The sequence below is a fragment of the Polyodon spathula genome, chromosome 6, assembly GCF_017654505.1.
Source record: "Polyodon spathula isolate WHYD16114869_AA chromosome 6, ASM1765450v1, whole genome shotgun sequence".
Taxonomy (NCBI): Eukaryota; Metazoa; Chordata; class Actinopteri; order Acipenseriformes; family Polyodontidae; genus Polyodon; species Polyodon spathula.
In genome coordinates this window covers 31,902,895-31,928,933 of record NC_054539.1, presented here as the reverse complement: position 1 = coordinate 31,928,933, position 26,039 = coordinate 31,902,895, and the positions used below count along the sequence as shown (strand labels likewise).

The 26,039-nt window shown below is 38.3% G+C and overlaps 1 protein-coding gene across 4 annotated transcripts in view; it reads left to right on the top strand.

The window, feature by feature from the left end:
- Positions 1 to 26,039, top strand: part of LOC121317125 (serine/threonine-protein kinase MRCK alpha-like) — a 196,234-nt gene that overhangs the window by 81,110 nt on the left and 89,085 nt on the right. For all 4 annotated transcript variants that reach the window (XM_041252744.1, XM_041252747.1, XM_041252746.1 and 1 more), the window contains exons 4-5: positions 3,566 to 3,661; positions 11,700 to 11,848. In XM_041252744.1, the coding sequence (XP_041108678.1) occupies positions 3,566 to 3,661; positions 11,700 to 11,848 (245 nt within the window). The remainder of the gene's footprint in view (positions 1 to 3,565; positions 3,662 to 11,699; positions 11,849 to 26,039) is intronic.

The window sequence follows — 26,039 nt, the reverse complement described above, 5'->3', positions numbered from 1 at the left end:
ATTCAGTAACATTATTTTCTGTTTGTCTGACAAACAGTATTTTCCTCTACTATTGTGGTGCATTGTGTTTTATACAGTAGTTAAAATGTACTATGTTTAAATAACAGGTTCATTGTCCTTTTGGTATATCTGACATTTATTCAATAACCTATAAAAGCTGCATCTGTCTATTTCTATTCAGTTGCAGTTACAATGGGCAAGACCGAATATCTTGCATACTTTGGCTAATAGGTGTTCATGAGGCAGGTGTTTTTGCTTTCAAGACTGCACAACTTATACAAAGAACAGTTTCATAGGTGATTTAATTGGCCTTTCAGGAGAACTGTCTTCACTAAACACAATAGGAATACTTTAATTTCTCAAAGGTGTCTGTAGTTCCTGTGTTTTGGTAAAACATTGTTATATTGTTATATGTTGTATGTTGTATGTTGTATGTAATTATGTAATTGTTAGTATGTGTAATTTATACTTCTCCACTATGCTGCCCGCACTGAATGATTTCTCTTACAATAAAACAGCAATACAGCAGCAGTCTGTCCTGTGGACAGTTGATAGATATTGCATGGAAATGTACTTAATCAAGGAGACACAATTTTATAAAGTACATTTCTCATTCATTTTTTTAATGAGCTGGTCTTGAGAAATCTTGTATTTTGGCAACTCTGTTCACCTGAGTGTATACTTGACCACGAAGCACATATTTCTCAAGACCAGGAACTATTTACTATTAATTTGTAGCAATGAGGCTCTTTTGAAGAAAAGCACAGTACTGTGAAATTTGCTAGAGCATTGATGGAGATAGGGCACAGAGAGAGGAGTGGACCACCAATTCAACTTACGATAGCAACAGATTTTCTCTAACAGAAAAAAAATAATATATATATATACACACAAACACACACACACACACACACACACACACACACACACAGTGCCTTGCAAAAGTATTCAGACCCCTGACCAATTCTCTCATATTACTGAATTACAAATGGTACATTGAAATTTCATTCTGTTTGATATTTTATTTTAAAACACTTAAACTCAGAATCAATTATTGTAAGGTGACATTGGTTTTATGTTGGAAAATATTTTTTAAGAAAAATAAAAAACTGAAAAATCTTGCTTGCATAAGTATTCAACCCCCACACATTAATATTTGGTAGAGCCACCTTTCGCTGCAATAACAGCTTTAAGTCTTTTGGGGTAAGTATGTAACAGCTTTGCACAGTGTCGGAGTGATTTTCGCCCATTCTTCTTGGCAGATTTGCTCCAGGTTGTTCAGGTTGGTTGGACGACGCTTGTGGATCGCAATTTTCAAATAGTGCCACAGATTCTCAATGGGATTGAAATCAGGACTTTGACTGGGCCACTGTAGGACATTCACCTTTTTGTTCTTGAGCCACTCCAGTGTTGCTTTGGCCTTGTGCTTGGGATCATTGTCCTGCTGAAAGGTGAATTTCCTCCCAGGCTTCATTTTTTTAGCGGACTGAAGCAGATTCTCTTGCAGTATTTTCCTGTATTTTGCTCCATCCATTCTTCCTTCAATTGTAACAAGATGCCCAGTCCCTGCTGATGGGAAGCATCCCCACAGCATGATACTGCCACCACCATACTTCATTGTAGGGATGGTGTGTTTTGAGGCATGGGCAGTGTTAGGTTTGCGCCACACATAGCGCTTTGAGTTTTGGCCAAAAAGCTCTATCTTGGTCTCAACTGACCACAAAACCTTTTCCCACATCGCAGCTGGGTCACTCTCATGCTTTCTGGCAATCTCCAGACATGCTTTCAGATGGTACTTTTTGAGTAACGGCTTCTTTCTTGCCACCCTCCCATACAGGCCAGTGTTATGCAGAGTTCTTGATATGGTTGACTGGTGCACCATTACTCCACTCCCAGCCACTGAACTCTGTAGCTCCTTCAAAGTGATTGTTGGCCTCTCTGTGGCTTCTCTCACAAGTCTCCTTCTTGTTTGAGTGCTGAGTTTTAAGGGATGGCCTTTTCTTGGCAGTGCCTGGGTGGTGTGATGCAGCTTCCATTTCCTGATTATTGATCCAGCTGTGCTCACTGGGATATCCAAACACTTGGATATTATTTTGTACCCTTTCCCTAATTATGCATTTGTATTACTTTATCTCTAACTTCTGTAGAATGCTCTTTGGTCTTCATTTTCCTTCAGATTCACAGCCTTACCAATGATCCTTCAACAGTGGGGTTTTTATCCAGAAAATGTGACAGGAACTTTAATGGTTCACAGGTGGAGGCCAGTGGCAAGGTAGTTGTGTCTTCGTTAGGGCAATTTCTTTCATCGGTGCAAACTGGGAGCTTCCACAGCACAGGGGTTGAATACTTATGCAAGATATTTCAGTTTTTTTTATTTTTCTTAAAAATATTTCCCAACATAAAACCAATGTCACCTTACAATAATTGATTCTGAGTTTCAGTGTTTAAAAATAAAATATTAAACAGAACGAAATTTCAATGTACCATTTGTAATTCGGTAATGAGAGAATTGGTCAGGGGTCTGAATACTTTTGTGTGTGTGTGTGTGTCTGTGTGTGTGTGTGTGTGTGTGTGAGAAAAGGCTGTGGTTTAATAAAAGTGACTCTGCCGCTGATGCTTAGTTCACACACCCTAGTCTATGTAAGTTGCCTTGGATAAAGGCATCTGCTAAATAAACAAGTAATAATAATATACGTTCACAGCCCCTACACTTATAATACTATAATTCAAGGTAACGGATTAAGTTTAGTAAACATTAACCAATTTTGAATATGACAAAACGCTAAATAAGCAATTTCTAAATAAATAAAAACTACTTGTCCAAAAGGCAAGATATAATAGCAAAACTTGTTGTCCCTCACACAAATCTTGTCCCCCCCGGGTGTTGTACGATATGAATTGCACACCCCTTGTACCCATAATTTGCTTTGGATGTCCACTTCTTTCAAGTGTTTCAGTTTAATTTATTCTGTGGTGGTACTTCATTTAATGCTGTGATTTTTGAATTTTGGCTTTCAATATTTCTTCGATAGTCCTTTGTCTTTTTCCTTTGTTGTAGTTTGCTATGAGTGCTTTTCTCAAATGTGAATCCATCTGCTTGGTTGCCAAAATGTTTTGATTCAATACATTTTGTTAATAATTTGAACTTTTCAGGCTATTGACTTTATAATGCATCTTAATTACTGTGTAATGGTTTTCAATCAATAAATATATTTAATTAGTTCTATTACATTTTTTTTTTTTTACTTTTAATGTAAAGGTGCAAATACTTTTGTCATCTACAAATATTTTCTTAAGAAAAAAATCAAAGATTGTTGGTCAGACCACTAGAAATTGTGTGTTTTTGGTCTGTGTCATATTAATTGGTGGGTGATGTATACCTAAATGCTTTTATTTTGTGTGTTTTCTTGAATTATTATATTAAGTATTGGGTGCCAATACTTTTGTCTATGACTGTATACAAGGTTATCTTGCTGAAGTTGAAGTCAGCACAGCTCACCACAGCAATGGGTCACTTTGTCCCGTGTTATCTAAGTAAAATTAACTGTGATTTGTAATTTTCCAGACTGCCTGCTTCCGAGAGGAAAGAGATGTGCTGGTAAATGGAGACAGCCAGTGGATCACGACTTTGCACTATGCTTTCCAGGATGAAAACTATTTAGTAAGTAATTGGCATTTTCTTTCATTGTGCATTAAAAAAAAAAGGAAACTAGCCATTGTACCAGTTATTTTTTCTTACAAGTGGCTACAACTGATAATGATAATGTCATTCAGATAAGTATTGGTTAAAAGAAATGTACACTGCTCTGTTTACAATTGCATAGTTGTACCTAGCGCGTCATTTTGGTGCACTTGTACCGGTAGTTATACCAGTAGTGACTCTGATTCTGACCTCGTATGACTTTCTTTTAGAAATGGCTGCTGACACAAGCGATGTGGCAGCAAAGATATTCTATTACACCAAGATAGTGAACTCTGCTGATTATCTGTGGGGATTTCCATCACGAGGTGCGCAAAGGGTTATAGGAGATATAGAGAGCTTGAGAAAAGTTTTCAATTGAGTCAGCTGGAGCAGTGTCAGATTGAGCTGTTTTGAGCTGATTTTATCAGTGTTTAAAATTATTTAAAAAACTTGTGAAATCTGTTTTGCTCTTGCCCAGGGTGTCTTGACAATAAAACACAACCTGTGTTAAGGATGTCGTACTGTAATTAATATGAAAAATGTAAGTTTCTGAACGGAGTACCAGAGATGGTGCATGCGCAGAAAACAGAGATCACCGTTTCACACAGTACACAGTAATAGTAGATGGGTGCAATTATAATACTTGGATTTATTGGTATTAGACATCAGTTTTTATGTTTTTGCTATTTTTTTAAATTTCTTTTGATCATTTACTACTAAACGTCACTGAATATTTGTAAAAATTTCACATGATATTTCATTATGGTAATATTAAAAAAAAGTAGTGATTTATTCTTGCATTTGTACAGCAAATATATAACTCAGAACCATACTACTATAGTAAATGAAGTATTCTGCTACATGTAAATATGATACTGCAATCCCAAAATGTTTTTACACAACGCTAGAAACCCTATGCTGTTAACTGTGCAGGTGCAGGGGAAAGACTTGCCTTGTGTCCTCATCCACCAGACTAATTATTTCCCCCTGAGCAACAGTGAAACAGACTTCGGAAGTTTTTTATTTATTTATTTATTTATATATATATTTTTATTTTAACCACTGAGAATGGGGGCAATCCGAACTCTCTCCATTGATAGTGAAGAGAAAAACAGCCCTGGAGCTCTCTTCATATCACATGAACCTTTGCGCGCCGTGTGACAGAACTCCCCATATAGAGTCAGCGGCATTGAATATCTTAGTATAATAAAATATCTTTGATGGCATGTTTTGAAAGATTATTTCCAGTAAGAGTAATTATGAGTAAGTGTGCACATGTCTCCATGCTTGTACTGTTCCAAGTCATATTACAACTGCTCTTGTCTGGGTTTCGTATTGATATAATTATACCGGTACAATGCCAGTAACAACTAAGTGTGAACAGAAGTTGAAATACTGTTCCGCAATGATACCTGCATAAGGATGGGAGTGTGAACAGGGCTATAGCTTTTAAATGTGTGTGCTATACACAGGATGCATGTTAATAATTAATTATTAACATGCATTTTTGGATTAACACATATAAGACATAAACTTACACTGGTCCTGTCATATTAAATGCAAATCCAATTACAGATATTGTTTTTGATCTTTGCAAATTCTTACCAAGCAATGTTTTTTTTGCAGTATCCCTGGTTATAATTGTGTTAGTAAGGGGAAAATGTCTGGGAAAACGATTTGATTGTTTAGATTTGCTTCCTGTGCATTTAAAGTGCTACAAAGTTCGGAAGCATGTAACTAACAAAATGTGTGCATCTGTGTCTGAAAGCTGGAATTGTTTGCAAAGGGCAGAGCTTTCCTTCCCATCTTAATCTGCAATCCTAAAGGTTGTTTATCATGGGCGTCTGTGCTAGACAGGGATGATTACCAGGTGAAAATATATAAATATTGCATCATGGCACCAACAGTTGGACACAAGAATGATTTACAAAGTGAGGCAAGGTTCTATACTAAATATGATTTTCTGTATATATATTTTTTTAAATATAGCTGTTACAGAACAAATAATTAACATATTTTTTTTATTTTTTGATGAACTCCACATACCTAGACTCCATGTTGCTTGGATCAGGCGAAAAGCCAATCCTTGATATAATCTATTTTTGGCACCAGTTAATGTCCCTCCTCCAAAAAAAACTACATTCCTGTAGTATCAATGTCCAAATATCTCCTGCATATGCTTGGGTAAGGACTCAGTTAGTGTTGACCTTTTACAAACTTATTTGTTTTTTGCTTTGTTTGTAAAAAAAAAAAACCAACAAAAAACAACAAAAAAACTCATTATATTAGTAGGGGATTATGTAGTACATTTTCTAGCATCTGCTAGTTATTCTCTCTGTGGCTATCTCTGTGGCTGTCTGTGTCTTTCTTGCACACATGCCTTCTTTGTGGTTCTCCATCTTGTGGTAGAGAGTTTTGTCTAGTGTGTGTTGACATGTCAGCCGCAGCGACACATAGGGGAAAGGCTTCTTCACCAGTTGTGCATGCTGAGCAGTCTCACGCCTCATCTTTAACAAAAACAGAACTCCACCTTATCTCTCCCGAGGAAGAGAACGAGTAAATCCACCCATTCCCTCGGCAGCAGGGAGGTGGGATGCACCAGCTAAAACAGCTGTGGCCATTACCAAAATTCCATCCAATGCTCCCCAGTCAATGACTGAACAAGAATGCCCCTTGTAACCTAAGGATATTTTTTTTTTAGTGGTTGCAAGAGTTGAACTCAAGGCAACCTGTGCCTCAACTGCCAGCAGCCCCAGTGCTTGATACGGGGACCACAGCAATGTGGAGTGCACAAGAGCAATACTACTCTGCTGACACACGCAGCATAGGAGACAATGACCACATGGACTCCTCGCCTGACGATGACGAGGAGTCCACGACCCGGGTTGCAGGGTACTTCACTGGTATATACTAATGCAGAGGCAGTTTTGAGAAGGATGTCTTCCTCTCTCAACACTAACACCCAGACTTTGATTAAGGAGGACGATTTACTGAGCATCTTAGATGTAAAAGATAAAAAGGCCTTCGAAGGTTTTCCCTTCCATGAGGCAGTCTGGATGTCCGTTGAGGCTCTAGGGAAAAAACCTCCATGCATTGCATCATTTTTACATATAGCAGATACATTTTATAGCATACCTACTGGCCACAAAAAGCATCTTTTAAGCAGCCTAAAATGGATACTGTCATGACTGCGCCAGCCACCAGTGCATCCTCAAAATCCTTCACACCAGATACCTTCTTGAAAAAGGACAACGCTGCCTCCACTTGTAATATGCACATCAATAACTCAAATTCATGTAGCAAAATATCAACATCAACTATGGAGCCAGGTGTCTGCTTCCCTACAGACCCTTACCCCAGAAAACATTGAACTGACTGTGTAGCTTGCAATAGAGGGGAAAAATACTGAAACGATCCAGCTGCATGTGATAGCACTGACAACAATGCTAGGGCTGTAGCAAGTGTTGTCTCTGCAAGACTAGTTCTGCAGATGAAGACATCCTCTTTAACCCCTGACACAGTCAAAACATATGGAGTTACCATTTCAAGGGGACTTTCTATTTGGGTCCAGTCTTAAAGATTCCCTGACACAGGTGAAGGAAGCAAAGCTAATAGGGGGTATTTTAATAAGCTAAGTTCTTTCAGACTGCAGCCAACTCAATCAGACTTTGTAGGACAGCGCAGGTTCCAAAGTGGCCAAGGCACCAGGCCATATGGATCCTTCCATGGCTTTACTAGTGATAGAGGCAAAACTCTGCAACTTCATGACATTCTCCATTCAGCAACCGGTATCTTTACACCCCCTTACTTCTGCAAGTAGGGGGAAGAGTTTAAAATTAAAAAAACAAAAACTGTAATCTGTAAAACTGTAAAAATAACATCAGCAACAGCAATTGCGCTGCTGTAAATTCTGGGACCGGAGACTACAGAGAAGGGGACAGGTGAGGTGCTGCCAGGATCGCTCCAGCTGCAGAAGCCAGCCTTGGCACTGTCAGTATGTCTGCTGACAATAGTGCCACTGCCAGCATTACCCCTAGCAGCATTTCCACTGCCAGTGTGTGCCACTGGAGGAGGACCTTGCCTGCCTGTCAGCATTTCCGCCGACAGGATTGCCCCGGCTGGAGGAGCCAACCTCACCAAGGTCAGCATTGCCACTGTCAGCTTTGACACTGGCAATATTGCCGCCTGTGGGCCCCTTAATACCTCTGTTCCTGGCCCAGGAAGATGCCCAAGACTTTTGGGATTAAGGGGAGGCGGTGGACTTTAACCCTTTGTGGTCCAGTGTCGGACCAGGTCCGACATTACGATTTTCCCTTTCCAGTCGAATGTCGGACCCTGTCCGACATCATCGAAAAGATGTAAAGCACAGGTCTCTAATTGTCTTTTTTCTGGAAAAAGCTGAGAAAACCATTCAATGGACGAGTGAGACCAATAGGAGCCAAATGAAACCGAAAAAAAGGGGGCATGTGAGCAATAGCCCTAGCAGCTGCAGCTGCACATAAGCAGACATAAACAAAGGAGATAGCTGCTTCCGCATCCAGCACTCAAAGAATATCACAGACATTTGCAGAGCTTTTTGAGATATTATAGTAATAAAATAATGACTTGGATCGCATTATTGAGGAATTCGGTGATAAAACGAGTGATCAGAAGTGGATTTATCAGTATGCATGTTTATAAAGAGTTATGTAAAAAATACAGTGAGCACCGGGTGGGGCTTGGCTGGAGATGCAGTACTGATGTCGCTTAGCATTGCAATGGCCTTTAAACTGGAATCACTCTGAGTTGGAATGTTTGCAGTGGAGAAACCACAGCGCAGCGCTCTCTCCGCGTGCAGGAATCCACTAAGAAGCTGGTTCACCTGAGTCAGAAGGTGCATCAAAAAAAGTGTTATTTTGTCTCCTTCGTAGAGGCATTGATAATCAATTAATAGCTTGGTAACAACCATATTTGGATTCAGTACACCCAAATTGCCTTAGAAAGACCAGCTTTTAACAAGAAATGCCTCCTATACTTGTCTTTTCTGAAGAACCAACTAGTCTAACCGCTTGTCCTGCTCCCGCTGTGTCTGGAGAAAATCATGCAGGACCAGGCCAAGTTGCACCTAGTAGCCCCTTATTGGCCCAGGATTTTTACAAGTTTTTTAGCAGCCAGCCATGGAGACTGCCCAGGCGCCGTGACCTGCTCAGTCAGGCTCGGGGGACCTTATGGCATCCCGACCCATCGAGCCTGCTGCTCTGGATCTGGCCCCTGAACAGCTGCATTTGAGATGTCTGGGGCTTTCTAATAGGGTCATTGACACCCTGCAGAATGCCAGAGCATCGTCCACGCATTCCAAGTACAGGTACAAGTGGGGTGTTTTCCAGTTGCACTCGTTTACCAAGGGATCATGTTGTGACAGCATAAAAGGGGACGGAGAATCGCAATCTGTTCCTTCGCTTTGGTTACGAGAAAATAACCCGGAAGGACCTGTGCAGTATTGTGATAAAGTATTTTGAGCGTTTGTTTTGTCTGTAATTGTTGCTTGTTGTATGTTAATAGACAGCTAACATGTTCTGGAGCTGTCACAAGGGCCAGCACAAAACCCGGAAAACAGCACTGTACTATTGTCACGCAATAAACTGTATCACCCACCATGAACACTACAGCACCCAGGACTGGTGACCTTGTTTGTACATTGTTGGAGGGATACTTGTGTTTATTATTGGGACTGCAAACCCGTTATTATTGACCCCGTGCACTACACATTGCTGTGTATTGCCGGGGATCATCGTTTGGTCACCAGACCTGGATTGTTATAAATAAAAGTACTTTTCCATCTGGATTACAAATCTTTGTCTGTTCATTGAACACTGCATCACTCCTGCACCTGAACACAGTCAACCACTTTGCCATACAAGGAGAAATCCCCTTCCACATTAAAGGTCTACCTGACAGACATTTCGGCTTGCCATGTCAAAATTGACTGTCTCCCTAGGAGCTCAGTTCCTGGCAGGACCATTTTTGAAAGGGGCTCGGCTACTTCCATCCACTTCTTTTCCACTCTGACAGAGAACAACCGCTCCGTACGCTCTGCCCCATTCGAGCCTTGGCATAGTACGTTGACAGGACAAAAGTTCACATGTAATGCGGCAATGTGAGCTACACCCCATAACTTCACTAGGTTCTACAGACTGAAGGTCTTAGATCCTCAAAACCCTGGTTTTGAAACTAGAGTGTTAAGGATGGCTTCCCAGTTGACCCTTACAACACAGGCATAAAGTTGAGTTTCTCCAGTTTTTTCACCCTAGCTACTTGTTACTGGGGTTCCGCATGGTAAAGCACAGGGCAGCCTCTTGGCTTGGCCTTGTAGCATTCCAGTCATCCTGCAATCTTGCCCTTGTGACGGCTTTGGTACTCACCTATATATACAGTTTCCTGAAATACAAATGTAACCATTACCCTTTAAGGTCACTGCGTCCATGATTGCAGCAGGCTTGAAGGAAAAATGACGCAGAGATCTGTGAGCGCTGTACTATTGCGCCCTCGGGGGCATAGCTAGGGGGGTGCATTCTTCGTACAAAACAAATAAATTGATGGCTGCCAGGTCCAGTAGAGAGAACAACAGGCTTGTATATAAAATAAAATAGAATGTTGTAGGTTATATTAAAAATAAAAACATGTATTGTAAAAGGCAGTCAAAATGATGGCTTTGGTGGTTCTAGGTGGGTGGGATTATAACTTCCTATTTTCATGATCCTGCCTTTCAAATGTTGTCAGGATATTTAATACATATATTTAAGAAAAGTCATAAACGGACAACCGCATAACTTTCAGACACACAGAGTAATTTAAATTTGAAAACCTCAAATGACTGTCATGGTGGTTCTAGTATTAAACGGCAGTTGTAAAACCGAGACCTAAACATCATGCCCAGTTTTATTTCAGGTTGCTATTTTTTCTTTTGTCCCGCAGATGGCGCTGTGGGTCTGTGGTCTGATTTACCAACGATGGTAAACAGAACCACGGGCATACCAAGCGATGGTACACAATACCGGCGCCCTTGCAGGTGCTTCGAAACAATAATTCAAAACAGAAGGCACAAAGAAACAGGGAAAATAAAACAGTAACAAAACTACAAAGAAAAGGGGCTGCACGTGACAGCTATATCCCAGTCGCCGCTACCCATGCGAACCGGATCGCCGTCCTACACTGCCGGCTAACTAGCCTGCTCTTTTACAATGCTTCGGGGTCTGCCCGAGGGTTCCCCGCTCTCATTGTCTCGCTGTGAGACTCTTTCTTTTTTTCCCGGCTGATTCCCAGTCCTGGACCAGCGCTTCCGCACTCTCGGCGCGTTTTAACAGGGCCGAACTGAGGAAACAGCGGGGCATTATTTTATAGGGCCAACAATCTCCCAAGACTCGTGCCTCAGCCATTCAGAGGGGGGGGAAGTCCACACACCCACTTTCCCACCTCCCTGTGTCACTGCCATGACTCGCAGGCGGTTGTTGGACAACTGCTGCCCTCTTCCTGCAGCCCTGTGAGCACGCCAGCAGAGTCAACACAGATCTGCCCTGCTACAGGGAGGTTATTCTTTCTGTTATTTAATTTGTATGGTGATAACTGCATAGTATTGGTTCTAAATGTGATTGTGAGGTGAAACATTACGGTTCTTAATTTGGCGATTTCGAGTTCATTGCAGGTTTGGATTGCAGTTAATTTTTACTTCCAGAAACAGTTTTATAAATTGTTACCCATCTGCAAAAATCCTCCTCCCACCCCATACACAGTTGTTTGTTTTGCTTAGTGGTGATTGGGGGACAGTTTTAATGTCATGTTATTGTGTGGGAGTTTATACCATCCATCACTCACTGTGGGCGAATCACATTACACAAACGCACCCGTTCTAAGCGGTGGCGACTGTATTAGGAAAATGGTAACCGAAGAACAATCTTACTTTATATTCTTTTGTGACTCCTGGGGCCTTAGAATCCATTATGTTTTGTTAGTGTTTAAACATTTGTCCTTGCTCTTCCAGTACCTTGTTATGGACTACTATGTGGGTGGTGATCTCCTTACACTCCTCAGCAAGTTTGAGGACAGGTTGCCTGAGGACATGGCACGTTTTTACCTGGCAGAAATGGTGCTAGCAATTGACTCTGTTCATCAGCTGCATTATGTACACAGGTAAGAAAGACACTTAATATGTTATTGACACCATGTGATAAAAGCATGGTGTTTTTTTTTTTTTTTTTTATCAGACATTGATACATGAATGGTTTATTGATAGAGCAATGCCATGTGTGTTTCCTTTTTCAACCTTGATGCTTATGGAATCATACCAGGCGAGCAAGGATTTGTTCAGCTTTCTGAATTTGCATAGTAATTTCATGTTTTTCCCCATGGTTATACTATGCATTTAATATATGTAACATAATTTGCCATGCTTTTTAACCACCTTTACCAGTGATTTACAGTACTTACCTAATAATTACCTATTCTTTACCATGCATTCACTATTCTTATTGCTATACTTTTACTGTGGCAATTTTTTCCCCCTTTTTTTAACTGTGGTAAACAGCTACTTGTCAAAAACACCTTCCGGCATCTTATCCTCTGTATTTAAAACAGCAAATCAACATAATGTTGTGACCTTTGTAAAAGTGTTTTTTAAAGGCTCGTTAATTGTGCTTTGCTGAATAATGCATTTATAAAGGTGAAAGGCATTTTCTTTTAAATAGCTGAAAAAACTAGTCAAATTAGTTTGACTTTTTCTTTTTTGACTAGTAAAGCTGTAGAAATATATTCAAGCCTGAGCGACACTATTTTAATTTACATAAACGACTTTAAAGTTGGTGTTCCATAAAGAGTGTATTCAGTGTGCCATTGTGGAATATCCACTAAATGCACAGCCCTGGAAACCTGAGCTCATGTCCCTTTTTTTTTTGCTGTGCTTGGACGCTTGCAGCTGTTGGAGAAAGGGATGGGAAAAATGTTTCTGTGTGCCAGCTCGCTCATTTCCTGTGGGACCCGCCCTGGCAACTACCCTTTCAGTAGAAAAAGGAGGGGTAGAGTATTAATAGAACCTCTCCACCAGCAACAGCAGCTGTGTGACAATACTGCTGACAAATATGAAGGACACACATGTGAAATAGGGGGGTTAGTTTAGCTGCCATAATATGATATATGGCCCACAAAGTGTTATTCAACCAAAACCGTGTATGGGAATGACCCAAATTCCTGTGCATATTAATAAATAAATGTACACCATTGATTTGCAACACCCAGATTAAGATATGTCCATCAAGTTTGTGTTGGCACAGTGGAATGCTATATCAGCACTATATAGCATTGATCTGTAACCATCCCTTCAATTGTGTATGTTGTAAATCAAATGGAATTCAAGAACAGATCTACATAAGGCAGTATGAGATAAAAACTATAGAAATTGCTTTGAGGACAGATTGGGTGGTGGTTAGAAATATTTCTGGGAGTAAGAGAGGGGCTGGAATTCTAAGAGAGAAGTGGAATGTGTAGTTTGCTGTGCAGTTTTGACATTCCAGCCCCTGACTTGCATGTCTATGAAACAGTTAATGCAAACTCATATGAGGTAATCTGCAGTGTCAGTATTTGCTGATCTAAATTAGCAGAACAACTTTGAAAGGTTCAATTTGGAAATAGTTTGTATCCTGCTGTATGATATGGGGATTATTTACATAAAAGAACCAACAAAACAAAACTGGATGGCAGTCTCAATGTGTCAAACAAGTATTCAGAACTTGCCTGTCTGTTTTTCCAGTGGAGAGACTGAGGCAGTATTGCAGTGACTTGAAATGGAGTCTGTAGACATCAACATGTCAGAGTTTCAAATGAAGGAACAGTCAATCTTTGTGAGATTTCTGTGACACCTACATGTAGTTACTTTCTTTGTAATGTAGTTAAAGGATCATTATTTAGTGAAATATTTTAATTCTCTTTTAAGCATTAATTAACACAGCATAACACATTTTCTTTAATGTTAGATTCCATTAAATGGATCAATGTCACATGAAGGTTAAAATTATGTTTCTACTGAATTTCAAAGTACATATTTTTTTGCAAACTTACTAGAATGAAAACACTTGTTTTATGGTTAAGCTACTGTTGTGTAACAATATGCAGTAGATGTCCTTAGCAACTGGAAAACTATAACCCCTCTAATAAAGTATCATCCTATCCTGGTACCTTTTTAAAACTCATCAGTAGAGTCCCATAATTGTGTCTAAACCCACCAGTGTGTTTTGTACACTGTTGTGTGACTGTTAATCTTTCCTCCCAGCAACAGTCTGCCCCTAGTGGTTGTAAAGAAAACATTACATCTGTTCTATGTGGTATTTCATTCTGTTGTATCTTATACATCCACTAGAAGCAGTGTTGAGGGGGACGGGTATATAGTTAGTTACACTAGTCTACAATATGTAGTTTGCGATTAGACATGATTCAGGTGTGCTTTTAAATCTCCGAGTTTAAGGTACTGTATGTTAAAACAGTAAAACCGTAATTGGTTTGATATTACTTTTAAATTCCTAATCTCTGGCACTAACCTGTATTATGGGGGTGAAAATGGCTGAATGCAGGCTGGGAAGCTTTCTACTTTTTGTATGTTTTGATGTAACTTCTCTGTCCTCAAGTCCTCCGTGGAATTCGTTGAAAAGCATGATGAAACAAGCATTCATGATTTAATATAGGGAATTGTCAAGGAATCTCCCATGACATTTGTCGGATGAAATAAAACATTATTTGTTTGGAGTCTGTGCCAATGCTTAGTAATGCTGCAAAACATGAATAGAATATCAAAAATCTAGTGTTTTTATTTGAAAACAAAACTACAACAGTAAGAAAACTGTTGAAGGTAGCAACAGTAGGTGATGATAGCCTATTTAAACTAACATGATATTTTGTAACAATTGAAGACCTTTTACAATTAGTTACATTAAACTTGGTTGATGCCCTAGATGACATGTAAGATACAACCTTTAAAAAACTCATAAAGTAGGCAAAATTTTTTGACTGCATCAAAAAAGCATTTTACTTGTATAACTTGCTTTTTAGCACATTATATTTAAACACATGCATGTAACTTTGTATGTTTAAGTTTATCAAGTGGAAGTTTTTACAAGGCGCCACATTTTTACTGAACAACATTTTGACCGCATACTTTACTTTTAGCTATGCAACACACCCTAAGTGTGAGTCAGAGAGGTGAGAAGTAGTACGACAAGGCTCAGCAGTAGAATAGCAAGATCATATTTAGATTAGCATGCTGCCAAGGGTGTTATTCACTGCTAACTCATTTCAAAATGTGTATTTTATTAATGCTCAAGTAGTGACACAGTTAATTTCTAACATGTTCAGTGGGTCAGTAAACTAGTATCCATATGGAGATATTTTACTTCTGTGTAAAGGCCTAATTGCTATGAGCACCTCACTGAAGTCTGATTTACTGTACATGTTTCATTGCAGCACTCACATTTTGTTTTGTCTGCAGTCAGCAGGAGGTACTATTTGAAGCTGTTGTCTGAAATAGCCTACATTGGTCAACATAAATAGAAAAGGCACTATTTTGAAGTGCGTTTCTTATAGTTTTCAAAATTGCTCCTATAAAAATATCATTGCTTGGGTGTGGCTTTCTCTCATGCAGCTTGGGGGTGCTGAGTACAGTTTTAAATAGTATTTTAATATTCAAACTATGGGGAAATGAAGGTTTAAATTCTGACAGGTCATACTGTGGTGTCAGAATATGTTACCCATCTTCATGCAGTGGGGAAAAGCAGGTTGCAAATTATCAAAAAACAAAGATCTCAAAATAAGTTATGCCACTGATATGTAGAGCACATTTGTGGATACTTCTGTTTTTCGAGGTGGTTTTCTAAAAGAAAAGAAAAAAACACAATGATGTACAAAGTATATCATCTGCTACTAGTCTTTTTGAATAGCAAAATGTAAAAGCAGTAGATATGTTTTATGTAAGTAAATATAGCACAGTTGAAAAAAATGACAGTACACTGGTAATGGCTGCCACTGTGTGCAACTACAAACAAACAAAACAATTATGGCCAGGGTTACTGATGCAGCGCCAAATTAGCAAAGTTATTATATTAATTGTACAGTGCATTGTGATACTTTTACTGTAGCATTATAATTCTCAAATTGAATGTGTGTTGAAATGTAATTTATGCATTTTACAGTAGTTTAGCAATATAATATTCAAACTACTGTGTTTATTATGTGATGCACTGTTATTCTTTTATTATGCCGTGAAGTGCTTTGAGATGGTGTTCCACTATGAAAGGTGCTATATAAAATTAAGATTGAGTGATCTTACTTGAATAAGGATTAAACATTCTCGCCGTCCACAATAAAGGGACATAAGCAAAAGTTGAAGTGCATTATCACTATTGCTTTTTTATGTCTGTAAATTTATAATAAAATATAATAATCTGTGAGCAAAAATGGAGTCTGGGACAGAAACAACCTGCATATTTATACTTTATTTTTGTCTGCATTTGGTCAGTCTTGCTGCCTCGCTTTGCCTCCCACTGCTCCACAATGTAGTAGTCTCCCACTTATTTCTACCACAGCCACGCTGTCCACCATCAGTCTCCAGCTGACTCCAGTAAGAACAGGTGTGAGTGTAGATTAGAATGCGCACTGTTTTAAGGGACAGGGAGTGGGGTATGTAAGGGAATTACTTAGAACAGATTACGAGTTCTCAGGGACGAGTGGTGATTACGGGAGGTGAGGCGAGACCAGCATTAAGTGCCCAGCAAAGTATAAGAGGAGTGGGATGGGGTTGAAGACAGAGAGAGTGTAAGTTTGGCTATTGGCCTGGCAGGACTGGGGCAAAATGCGGTGGGCAGTATTAACTGTGGCCATTTTTTGTTAGGTATGGCACCCAGCAAATATCTCCAATAGTGGGACAGCTGTTCGTGCTGCAAATTGCTGCTGTATAGAGACCTGTCCTGGGGAGATAGGAAGACAACTTGGTTCACTGTGCTTCAGAAAAAAAAAATAAAAAATTGTCAGTTAACTGAAAAGTGAAGTCAAGTTTAAGAAAATTAGCACAATCAAACGCTAAACTTCAGACAGACGGTGGTAGAGGGCTCGCCAACAACCCTTGTGGTCCTGCCGGGCGCCTGCGGGCTTGCCTGTAAGCTGCCCAGAGCTGCGTTGTTCTGCAACACTGTAGCTCTGAGGTGGCTGCATGGTGGGCTTTCAGTGTGAAAAAGAAATGGTCATTTGACGGCACATGCTTTGGAGGACAGCGTGTGTTTGTCTTCGCCGATTCAGAGTCAGCGCGGGGGTGGTAGCGGTCAACGGTGCTTAAAAATAATTGGCTATTCTAAATTGGGAGAATAAATTTGAAAATAACAATTGCCGACTACTAAATTTATTAAAAAAATTAAAAAAAAAAAAAAAAAAAAAAAAAAAGTTGCTGTATACCCTTTTGCATCCTTAATTAATCATTGGCGCCCTTGGCATTTTGTGACATATACAGTGCCGGGAAAATGTATTTGCCCTCTGTCTGATTTTCTGCATTTTTGCACATTTTTCATGTTGAATTTGGTCAGACATTTTTGTGGGTTGTAGTAGTATATAGAGGGAGTCTGAGAGAAAACATGACACCAGAGTTTGGTGCTTCTTTCATTTGTTTGGTCTGCAAGGTAATCAAACATGTAATCTTCAAGTGTGAAAAAGTTATTGCCCCCATAGTTAACTCAACCCAGTTAAAATAATAATTAATGTCAACTGTTTGAATACTTTGGTTAACAATCAGGCCTGATTTGGGCCAGCCCTGCCCAATACAAATCTGACTAACTTTGGCCCCTTACCATCAGAGTGAAGTTGTCAGCACTCAGTTTCTAGAGGCACATTTTGTCACAGTCAAAAGAAATTCCTGAAGACATCCGGAAAAAAAAGTTGTTAATGCGTATTAGTCTGGAAAGGGTTACAAAGCCATTTCTTAGGCTCTTAGGCTCCACCAAACCAAAGTCAGATCTATATTGTCCAAATGGAGAAAGTTTGGGACAGTAGTGAATCTTCCCAGGAGTGGCCGTCCTGCCAAAATCTCTCCAAGAACAAAGTGTAAAATCGTCCAGGAAGTCACAAAGAACCCTAGAACAACATCCAGGGATCTGTAGGCCTCTCTCTCGCCTCGGCTAAGGTCAGTGTTCATGACTCCACCATCAGAAAGGCACTGGGGAAAAATGGGTTTCATGGCATGAGTAGCAAGGCGGAAACCACTGCTTACTAAGAAGAACATGAATGCTCGTCTCAAGTTTGCCAAAAAGCACCTGGATGATCCTCAAGAGTTCTGGAACAATGTTCTATGAACAGATGAGTCAAAAGTGGAACTTTTTGGCCAACATGGGCCCAGTTATGTCTGGCAAAAAACCAAAAGTCCAGACCTAAACCCCATTGAGATGTTGTGGCAGGACCTGAAACAAGCAGTTTGTGCTCGAAAACCCACAAATGTCACAGAGTTGAAGCAGTTCTGCATAAAGGAGTGGGCCAAAATTCCTCCACGGCGCTGTGAGAGACTGATCAATCACTACAAGAAGTGTTTGGTTGCAGTTATTGCTGCTAAAGGTGGTGTAACCAGTTATTGAGTGGTGTTACATAACTTTCTTTAATAAATAGATGAAATAAATATCAAAATGTTGTATTATTTGTTCACTCAGGGTCCCTTTTTATCTAATATTAGATTTTGGTTGAAGATCTGATAACGTTCAGTGTCAGAAAAATGCAGAAGATCAGATGGGGGAAATACATTTTCGTGTCTGTGTGTGTGTGTGTGTATAGACACACAATCTCAGTACCAGTCAAAAGTTTGAGTACACTTGCTGGAAACTAGGTTTTTTCATAATTGACAATGTTTTACGTCGTATACGTTTCTGTAAATACTTGAAAATGAAAACACGTTACAATATACAAAACAAAACGTAAGGAGTATCAAAGCAATGTTCAAGAAAATTGAAAATTGTCTCTAAATCTTGAATTCCTCAAATGGCATTGGAATGGCATGCTGTGAATTATGCTATGATAGCCATGCTGGTTGAGCTTGCCATGGAGTTGGTAAAGATCACCAACACTGTCACCAGCAAAGCAACCCCAGACCATGACACTGCTTCCTCCATGCTTGACAGTGGAAACCACACATGCAGAACTCATGCGCTCACCCTCTCTGCGTCTTACAAATACTCGGCAGTTGGACCCAAATATTTCAAATTTTTAGTCATCGGTCCATAAGACCGACTTCCACTCCTCAAACGTCCAGTTTCTGTGTTTTTTGGCCCAGGCAAGTCTCTTCCTCTTATTCTGCACTCTTAACAATGGTTTCTTTGCAGCAATTCTTCCAGTTAGGCCAGCTTCACACAATCTCCTCTGAACAGTTGATGTTGAAACATCTGTACTTCTAGTAGCATGTAGCTGAGCTTGTATTTCAGGGGCAGTTAATCGCCGGTTTCGCAGACTTGTGACTCGAATGAACTTGTTCTCTGATTCTGAGGTCACCCTTGGCCTGCCTGACCTTGTTCGTTCCTCATGAGTGCCAGTTTCTTCAAATCGTTTGATGGTCTTTGCCACAGAAGTTACAGACACTTGCAAAGTTCTTGCGATTTGTCTTAAAAATTGACCTTCATTAAAGAAATTAGTCTTTTTTTCTTTGCTTAACTGAGCGCATTTTGCCATTTTCTGCTCCCTTACATTCAGGAATGACAAACTTGTGCCTATGCTACCTATATTTATAGTAATCATGGACCCTTGCCTGTTAACAATAATTGGTGCCAAAAGGTTAATTAGGTAACATGCTAGTTAACTCAGAGAACATCTAACAAAGACACTTTTATACTTAGGACAGTGTTCTAACAGTGTTATACACATTTCAGACTTTTAACTGACTTGGGCATCCCCTTGCTTTGGGTGACCATTTCATTGAAATTGACAAGATTTACATTTTTACTCAAAAATTAAAATTTTGAATACAATTTACTTACGATTACCAGCTTATATAAGTAAACGTATCATATAATGAAATATTTTATAGACAAGTTTATACAGTTAAAAGCATAGATAATCATGAAAAACCTGGTTTCAAGCAGGTGTACTCACTTTTGACTGGTGCTGTGTGTGTGTGTGTGTGTGTGTGTGTGTGTGTGTGTGTGTCTATATATATATATATATATATATATATATATATATATATATATATATATATATATATATATATATATATATATCTCAGACTTTGAGCGCTCCAGCTAAAAAAGAGTTGCCATCCCTACTATAGACTAAACCAACTGCCTTGCATCTCCAAATTCTAAAGGATTCTCTTAATAACAGGATTTTCAACAGGTTTTCTCAGAAGAATTGGAAGAAATTAGAATTAATTAGTCAGAAAACCTCCACTGTGGTTTACAAGACCAGACTTGAGTCATGGCTTGGCATCTAGAGAGTATAAACTAATGCCAATGGCTGAACTGATCTGAATTTTATGGAGGGTGTACTGAAAGCAGCATGGGTTCTCTTGTTTTAGCAATCTTATCCCCAGGACATAGCCCCCAACTAAGAATGGGGAAAGTTTACTCCTATGTTTGCACATGAAACGTGCCACAGTCCCATATGTCTAACCAGTAAAGGGTTAAGGAGTCACAGTTAGACAAACTGTCCATTTTTTAGTTTCATGTACAACATTTTCACATTCTCTGAACAAACCCTACTATGCTGATTGTTGGTGTCAGTAAAAAAAAAGTTACACAGGAATAGACAGTGATGCCGTTTCTATAGAAGGGGCCAAGCTGCATGACTTCTGGTTTGATTTCTAATGCCCTGCCTCACTTGTGAAGTGCCATAGCAAGTTGATTTCTTGTTTACTTTTATTTGCGACAGTAAAATGTTCAGTTTTGAAGCCTTTGAAGATGCAAATATAAGATATGGAGACTGGAACCTTAGACATGGAATGGTACTGTTAGAGTTGATTGTTAAGAACCATTTTAACTTCCCATCAGAATTCATCAATTTGTATGAAGCGGAGGTATATGGTCACCTGTTTTTTTTTGTTTTTTTTAAACTGTGTCCTGTACTGCTTCATTTTACTAGCAACCATACATTACCTTAACATAGAATTGTTTAATGCAGAGCGTGTTTCTTAAATGTCCCTGTTACTGTATAATACACATTTCTTACCTCCTTTGCATGAGCAGTATTATCACTGGTCCCCCTGTTGTTCTGCTGAAGATCTTTTGGTTTTTTGAATGTACAGGTGCATTCATTTACCCATTGCATGCATTCAAATATTTGTCATTCTTAGTTATTGCTCCATTCAGAATATGCAGCTAAATCAAAGACAATTTTTATTGCAAGGTGCAAGGTATTTTTGTCATTTGTAGCAAATACAAACATCTGATTATTGTATCCGAATACATGTTTAAAAATATCCATTATAATATTCAAATATTTGTTCCTGCACTAGAATTTAGTAATGAAACATCTGTACGAAAAATTTTACTAGTTGCTTTGTCGTTGATGGGGGTAGTTTAAGTAATGGTTTTTAAAAAAAAATGAGTCCAGTTTAGCATTAACATTGCAGATCAATATAGTGTCAATATGAGAACATTGTTTAGTGTCTGATGTGGGGGTATATTATTCTAGGTTAGGTTTGCTGATTTTGGTTGGCTACTAAGCTGTTACTCCTCAGCCCAGTTCTTCTAAAGTTTTGCAGCTCTCTTATAATATGGCTTTAATAAGATTAACAGTCTGGAACACAGTGAAAAGGAAACACAAGGCAACATCTACATATTTGTTATTTGTATTTATATATGAAAAAAATGGTTTTGTACTGCTAAGCTCGGACCCTGCCATGAAAATGGGGGATCAGGGATGACTATATTTACCTTGTGGAACATGCTTCAGTAAGAAATATAGAGGGGTGCATAGGGGAGAGAGAGCATGCAGCGCAGTGGAGCTGAGCAAGGCTCTTGTAGACCAGGCTTTCTGGCTTTCGTGCTGACTGTTTCCCAAGCATATGCATGCAACTATGTTTGAAATACTTCAGTGGAGTTTGCCCAGAGTTAAGTTTATTATTAATTATGTTGCAGTTTTAAGAAATGAAATGAAAGCAGGACTTCACTTCCCACTTTCCTAGAGCTCTGTGTTTTGACATGGAGAGCAGAGCACACGTAGTTTACAATGTTGAAAAAGCAAATGAGTTAGTCTGGGGAACTCAGTGAGACAAAGAAAAAAAAGAACTATGATTTTATGAATTTCAAAACCTTATAGGTTCTGGAGCATTTGGTCTCCTTTAATATAAGAGCAGTGGTAGATGCCTGGTTGAGTTGAATGGTTGGTGGTCCTGTGATCTTTATGGAATGTTACGTTTGGGGATTCTATTGCTATAGTATGCCTTTTTGTTCTTTGTTCATCTAGACAGAAAAATGATCTGTTTTTGGCTTTGTGTTTTTTTTCTTACTGTTAAAAAAAATGTTCAACAGTTTCATCAATGAATTAAAAAAAAAAAAAAAAAAAAAAGTGTGTCACATAACATTAAAATTTGTACTTTATCAATGTTTTCACTGGCACCTCCAAAATTTCCTCTGGGACCTTCAGTGTTTTTAGTTGAGAGTCCTCAATGGGAAAATGTTTCGGAGAGGAGCCCTGGAGCAGAGACACCGGCACACAGCCAAGGACCTCGTCTCCCAGCCCTGGTGTAAACATATGCTTAGTTTCATCTTCAGACAATAAGAAGAGCATTTGATTTGAAAAGCAGAGATCTTCAGCAGTTCTGCACAACTTTGCACATGGATAGATTTGTTGTTTCTTAGATCTATTTTTAGCATGTTGTCTAATGCTGTTTAGTCAGCAAAGTGGTTTAGTGAACCTTATCTGTGACCTCCACTGACCAAACTGTAAAGCGTTTTTAATTGGAAAGAAGAAACTTATAATGGGCACCATACATATTGAATCTCTCATTTAGAGATTTAGGTTTGTGGCACATTCAGACTGGTGAGAAAAAGCTTTAAATGTTACAATAAAGGGAAATCCTGTGAATTTGGGCTTTCTGTCCCAGTGAACCTGGAGCCATATGGTCATCCCACCTTTGCCAAACACACATGGCTGCAACAGTGCAAAAGGTGATGCATTATTCATGGATGCAATTGTTTCTTTCAAACTAAGAAAAAAAAGGCTACTTGTTCTAAATTTACTGTGCAATGCTCTGTTGGGTTGCTCATTTCAGTGTCCTACATTAAAAGGAGATATAAACTGATTCTTATTCTGCCTTTGGCTCCCACACACAGTTTTGTAAATCAGGTAGCTTATTGCTTTAACGCCTTAGGTACAGCTTTCGTTTTGTGTACCAAATGCTTGAGTAAAACCCTAATGGAAACAGCTGCTTCAAATATTTGTTTTTATAAAGGTGACTCTTGATTGGATATTAATATTTTCATTAACTTTTGAGCTCTGTGTGAACAGGAGTCCCTGTTTGGAATGAATTTTCTATATGGGTGTGTACACTTTCATTCAAGGCTGTAAGAAAAAATAGAGGGCAACACTTAATCTGTGTTAAACATTAGTTTTATCAACCCTTGTTCTTCACTGTCCAGAGAACTGAGATTAATGTTTAAGAATTAATATTATGCTGTATTAAGGATTAAACTGTAGTTAATATTGCCAGCAATAAGATAATAAGGTGATTTCAGATGTCGCTGCTTTTAGGATGTTTTGGATTACATTTGGAATATATTCAATTGTCCTTTGCAAAGTCCATTCATACTATAAATCCAGTGTTAACTTTTTGGGTTCAAGTTTGTAGAACACATGAACTGGGATCTCCAATAATTTTCCTTAATTGTAGTCTCATTAGTTTTAAAATCCAGTAACGCTTCTATTACCTTTCTGCTGTTAGGCGGAACTTTTGATAACACACTGTAAACTGCTCTGTATGTACCTGTTAGATTACCCTATTACTTGATTTCTTTGTGTGCATAGTCAGTTACATTTTTTTTAATAAGTTATTTTTACACATTGGGTCTTATTTACTGACAAGTGCAAGGGATAAAATAATGTTAGTTTTAAAACTAGCAAGAACAAAAACTAACTCAGAACAAGAACTGTTTCTTGCTAGTTTTATACCATAAAAACGCTTGCATTCCTTTCAGAAATATTGCCATTACTTTTGCACTCTGCCAAAAAGAGCCAATGCTATGCCACCTATTTTTTACTGAAGAGGTGAAGTTACATTAACTACAAAACAAAGGATGCCAAATAACAGTTCAAGTTAAATGTTTTGTTTATTTTCAAAATAGATAGTACATAAATGTGACACAGCATTTTATTTATTTATTAATTTAATGCCGTTTCTTCACAGTAAACATTGGCCATAGACACGTTTTCATAAACTAATAACACAAGGTTTACTTGTGGCTTTTTGTAGGTGAATAAACAAATTAAAACTGAAATTTAACCTTTAAACACCTAAATACAAAACGTGGAAATGGTGTTGTAAAATGAAAGAGGGAAAAAAACTCACCGTTTTGCTTCTCGTTTTACATTCCACATAACAACAAAATATGTATTATCAGGGCTAGATGTTCACTTTTGAAGGCAGTAGTGAGGCTTTGCTACCCGCCTGGACAGTAGGTAGCAAAATGGTCTTATTTGGTAGCAGTTTATTCGACTAATTATATATAAAATTAATTAGAAAAATAAACACCTGCCTACTTTTAAATAAACTGAATAACCCAAACTATCACACAGTAGGCCTATATTTAAATCACAAAGTATTTATTGAAACCACCTTGTGCTCAGCTAAGTAATGGAACTAATGCAATTCCTTATTGAAATTTACTTTTTATTCTTAAGTAGTGCCTTATGAAATCTGTTTTATTGTTCTGAATTTTCTGATTTTTTTTTTTTTTCCTGATTTCGGTTTTAAAAATCTGTAATTTGTTTGTTAGTTTGTTTTTTGTAAACACAAGTGTTTAATACATTGACAGCAATGATGACGCTAGAAATGCATGGGAAATATATATAAAACAAAAAAACCCCTTTCTAAACAGTTTTAATTAAAGTGCTTTCAGAATAAAGGGTACACATTGGCACAATGTAATAGAAACAGACTAGGAACATTGTAAATTAAAAATAAATAAAAATGCAGGCTTGTTTCAGGAGTTTTTCTTTTCAACACAATCTGAACTACAGTGATGAAAGTGAAGATAAGTAAAAAATAATAAAAAAAAAAAAAAAAAAAAAAAGCTGAAAGTGGCAGGAATCTGGGATCCATTGTCATGTTTGATTTTTTGCTCAGGAACCCAAATTGAATGAAGATAAGATTCAAATTACACCTGAAATTAGAATGTATAATAAATAAGTGAACTTTAACTGCTGGTAACAGTAGCTAGCAAGTGAAGTGGCACGAGAGGCAGCTCTTTTTTACAGTTAAAATCACGGTCATGTATGGTGACCGAGAGGTGCACAAAAGTTTTTTCATGCAGTCACATGGTGTGTGTTTTCTTGAAGCCTCTTGTCATTCAAACACTGTGCTATTTCAATGTCATTTTTTTAAATATATATGTATATATTGTGCTTGTTTAAACTGATTTTGTGGTAATGTCCTTGGGTGTCTAATTCGTTTTTTTTCTCTTAATTCCACGATTCCGTCCTTATTCTCCACATCGTGGATTGCTTAGGGCCCTACTTCAGTTCTACAAGAATGTAATCATATCTGTCATCTAAGCATTTGATATGCCATCAGTACGGTTAACCAGATTATGTTTCATCGGTGCAAATATATTAAGTGGTTCCGAAATTATCCTCTTTGTCTTCAGTTGTTGACTGAGATTTTGATAATTAACAAATCATACACATCTATAAAGACAACGATTTTAAAAAAGAAAAAGTAACGCATGCCACAATATCATTAAGTCCTGCGTTGTATGACCTTATAAATTACAAAGGTACAACCACAACTGAGCTGTTTTGAAAGTGAAAGCTAATTCCACCACAGTACTGCTACATGCATGCAATGTGTTATACTAACTGGTTTGTTCATATGTATGCTTGCAACCTGACTTTTCACTGAATTTTTAAATAATATACAATTTTGATGAAATTAACTAAGAAGTAATAACAGAATAAGGGATATCAACCAAGGTTTAAAAAAAAAAAAAAAAAAAAAGCTGGGTTTGTGTTATTAAACAGTGACATTAGTTAGCCATGTGTACTGTATAACATTTTGTGCTATATCACACTGTAATGAATGGACCCCTACTGGCCAAATAGGCACATTGTATGTGTGCATAAAATACATGACAACACATCTCCATAACAGATTCAATTAGCATTT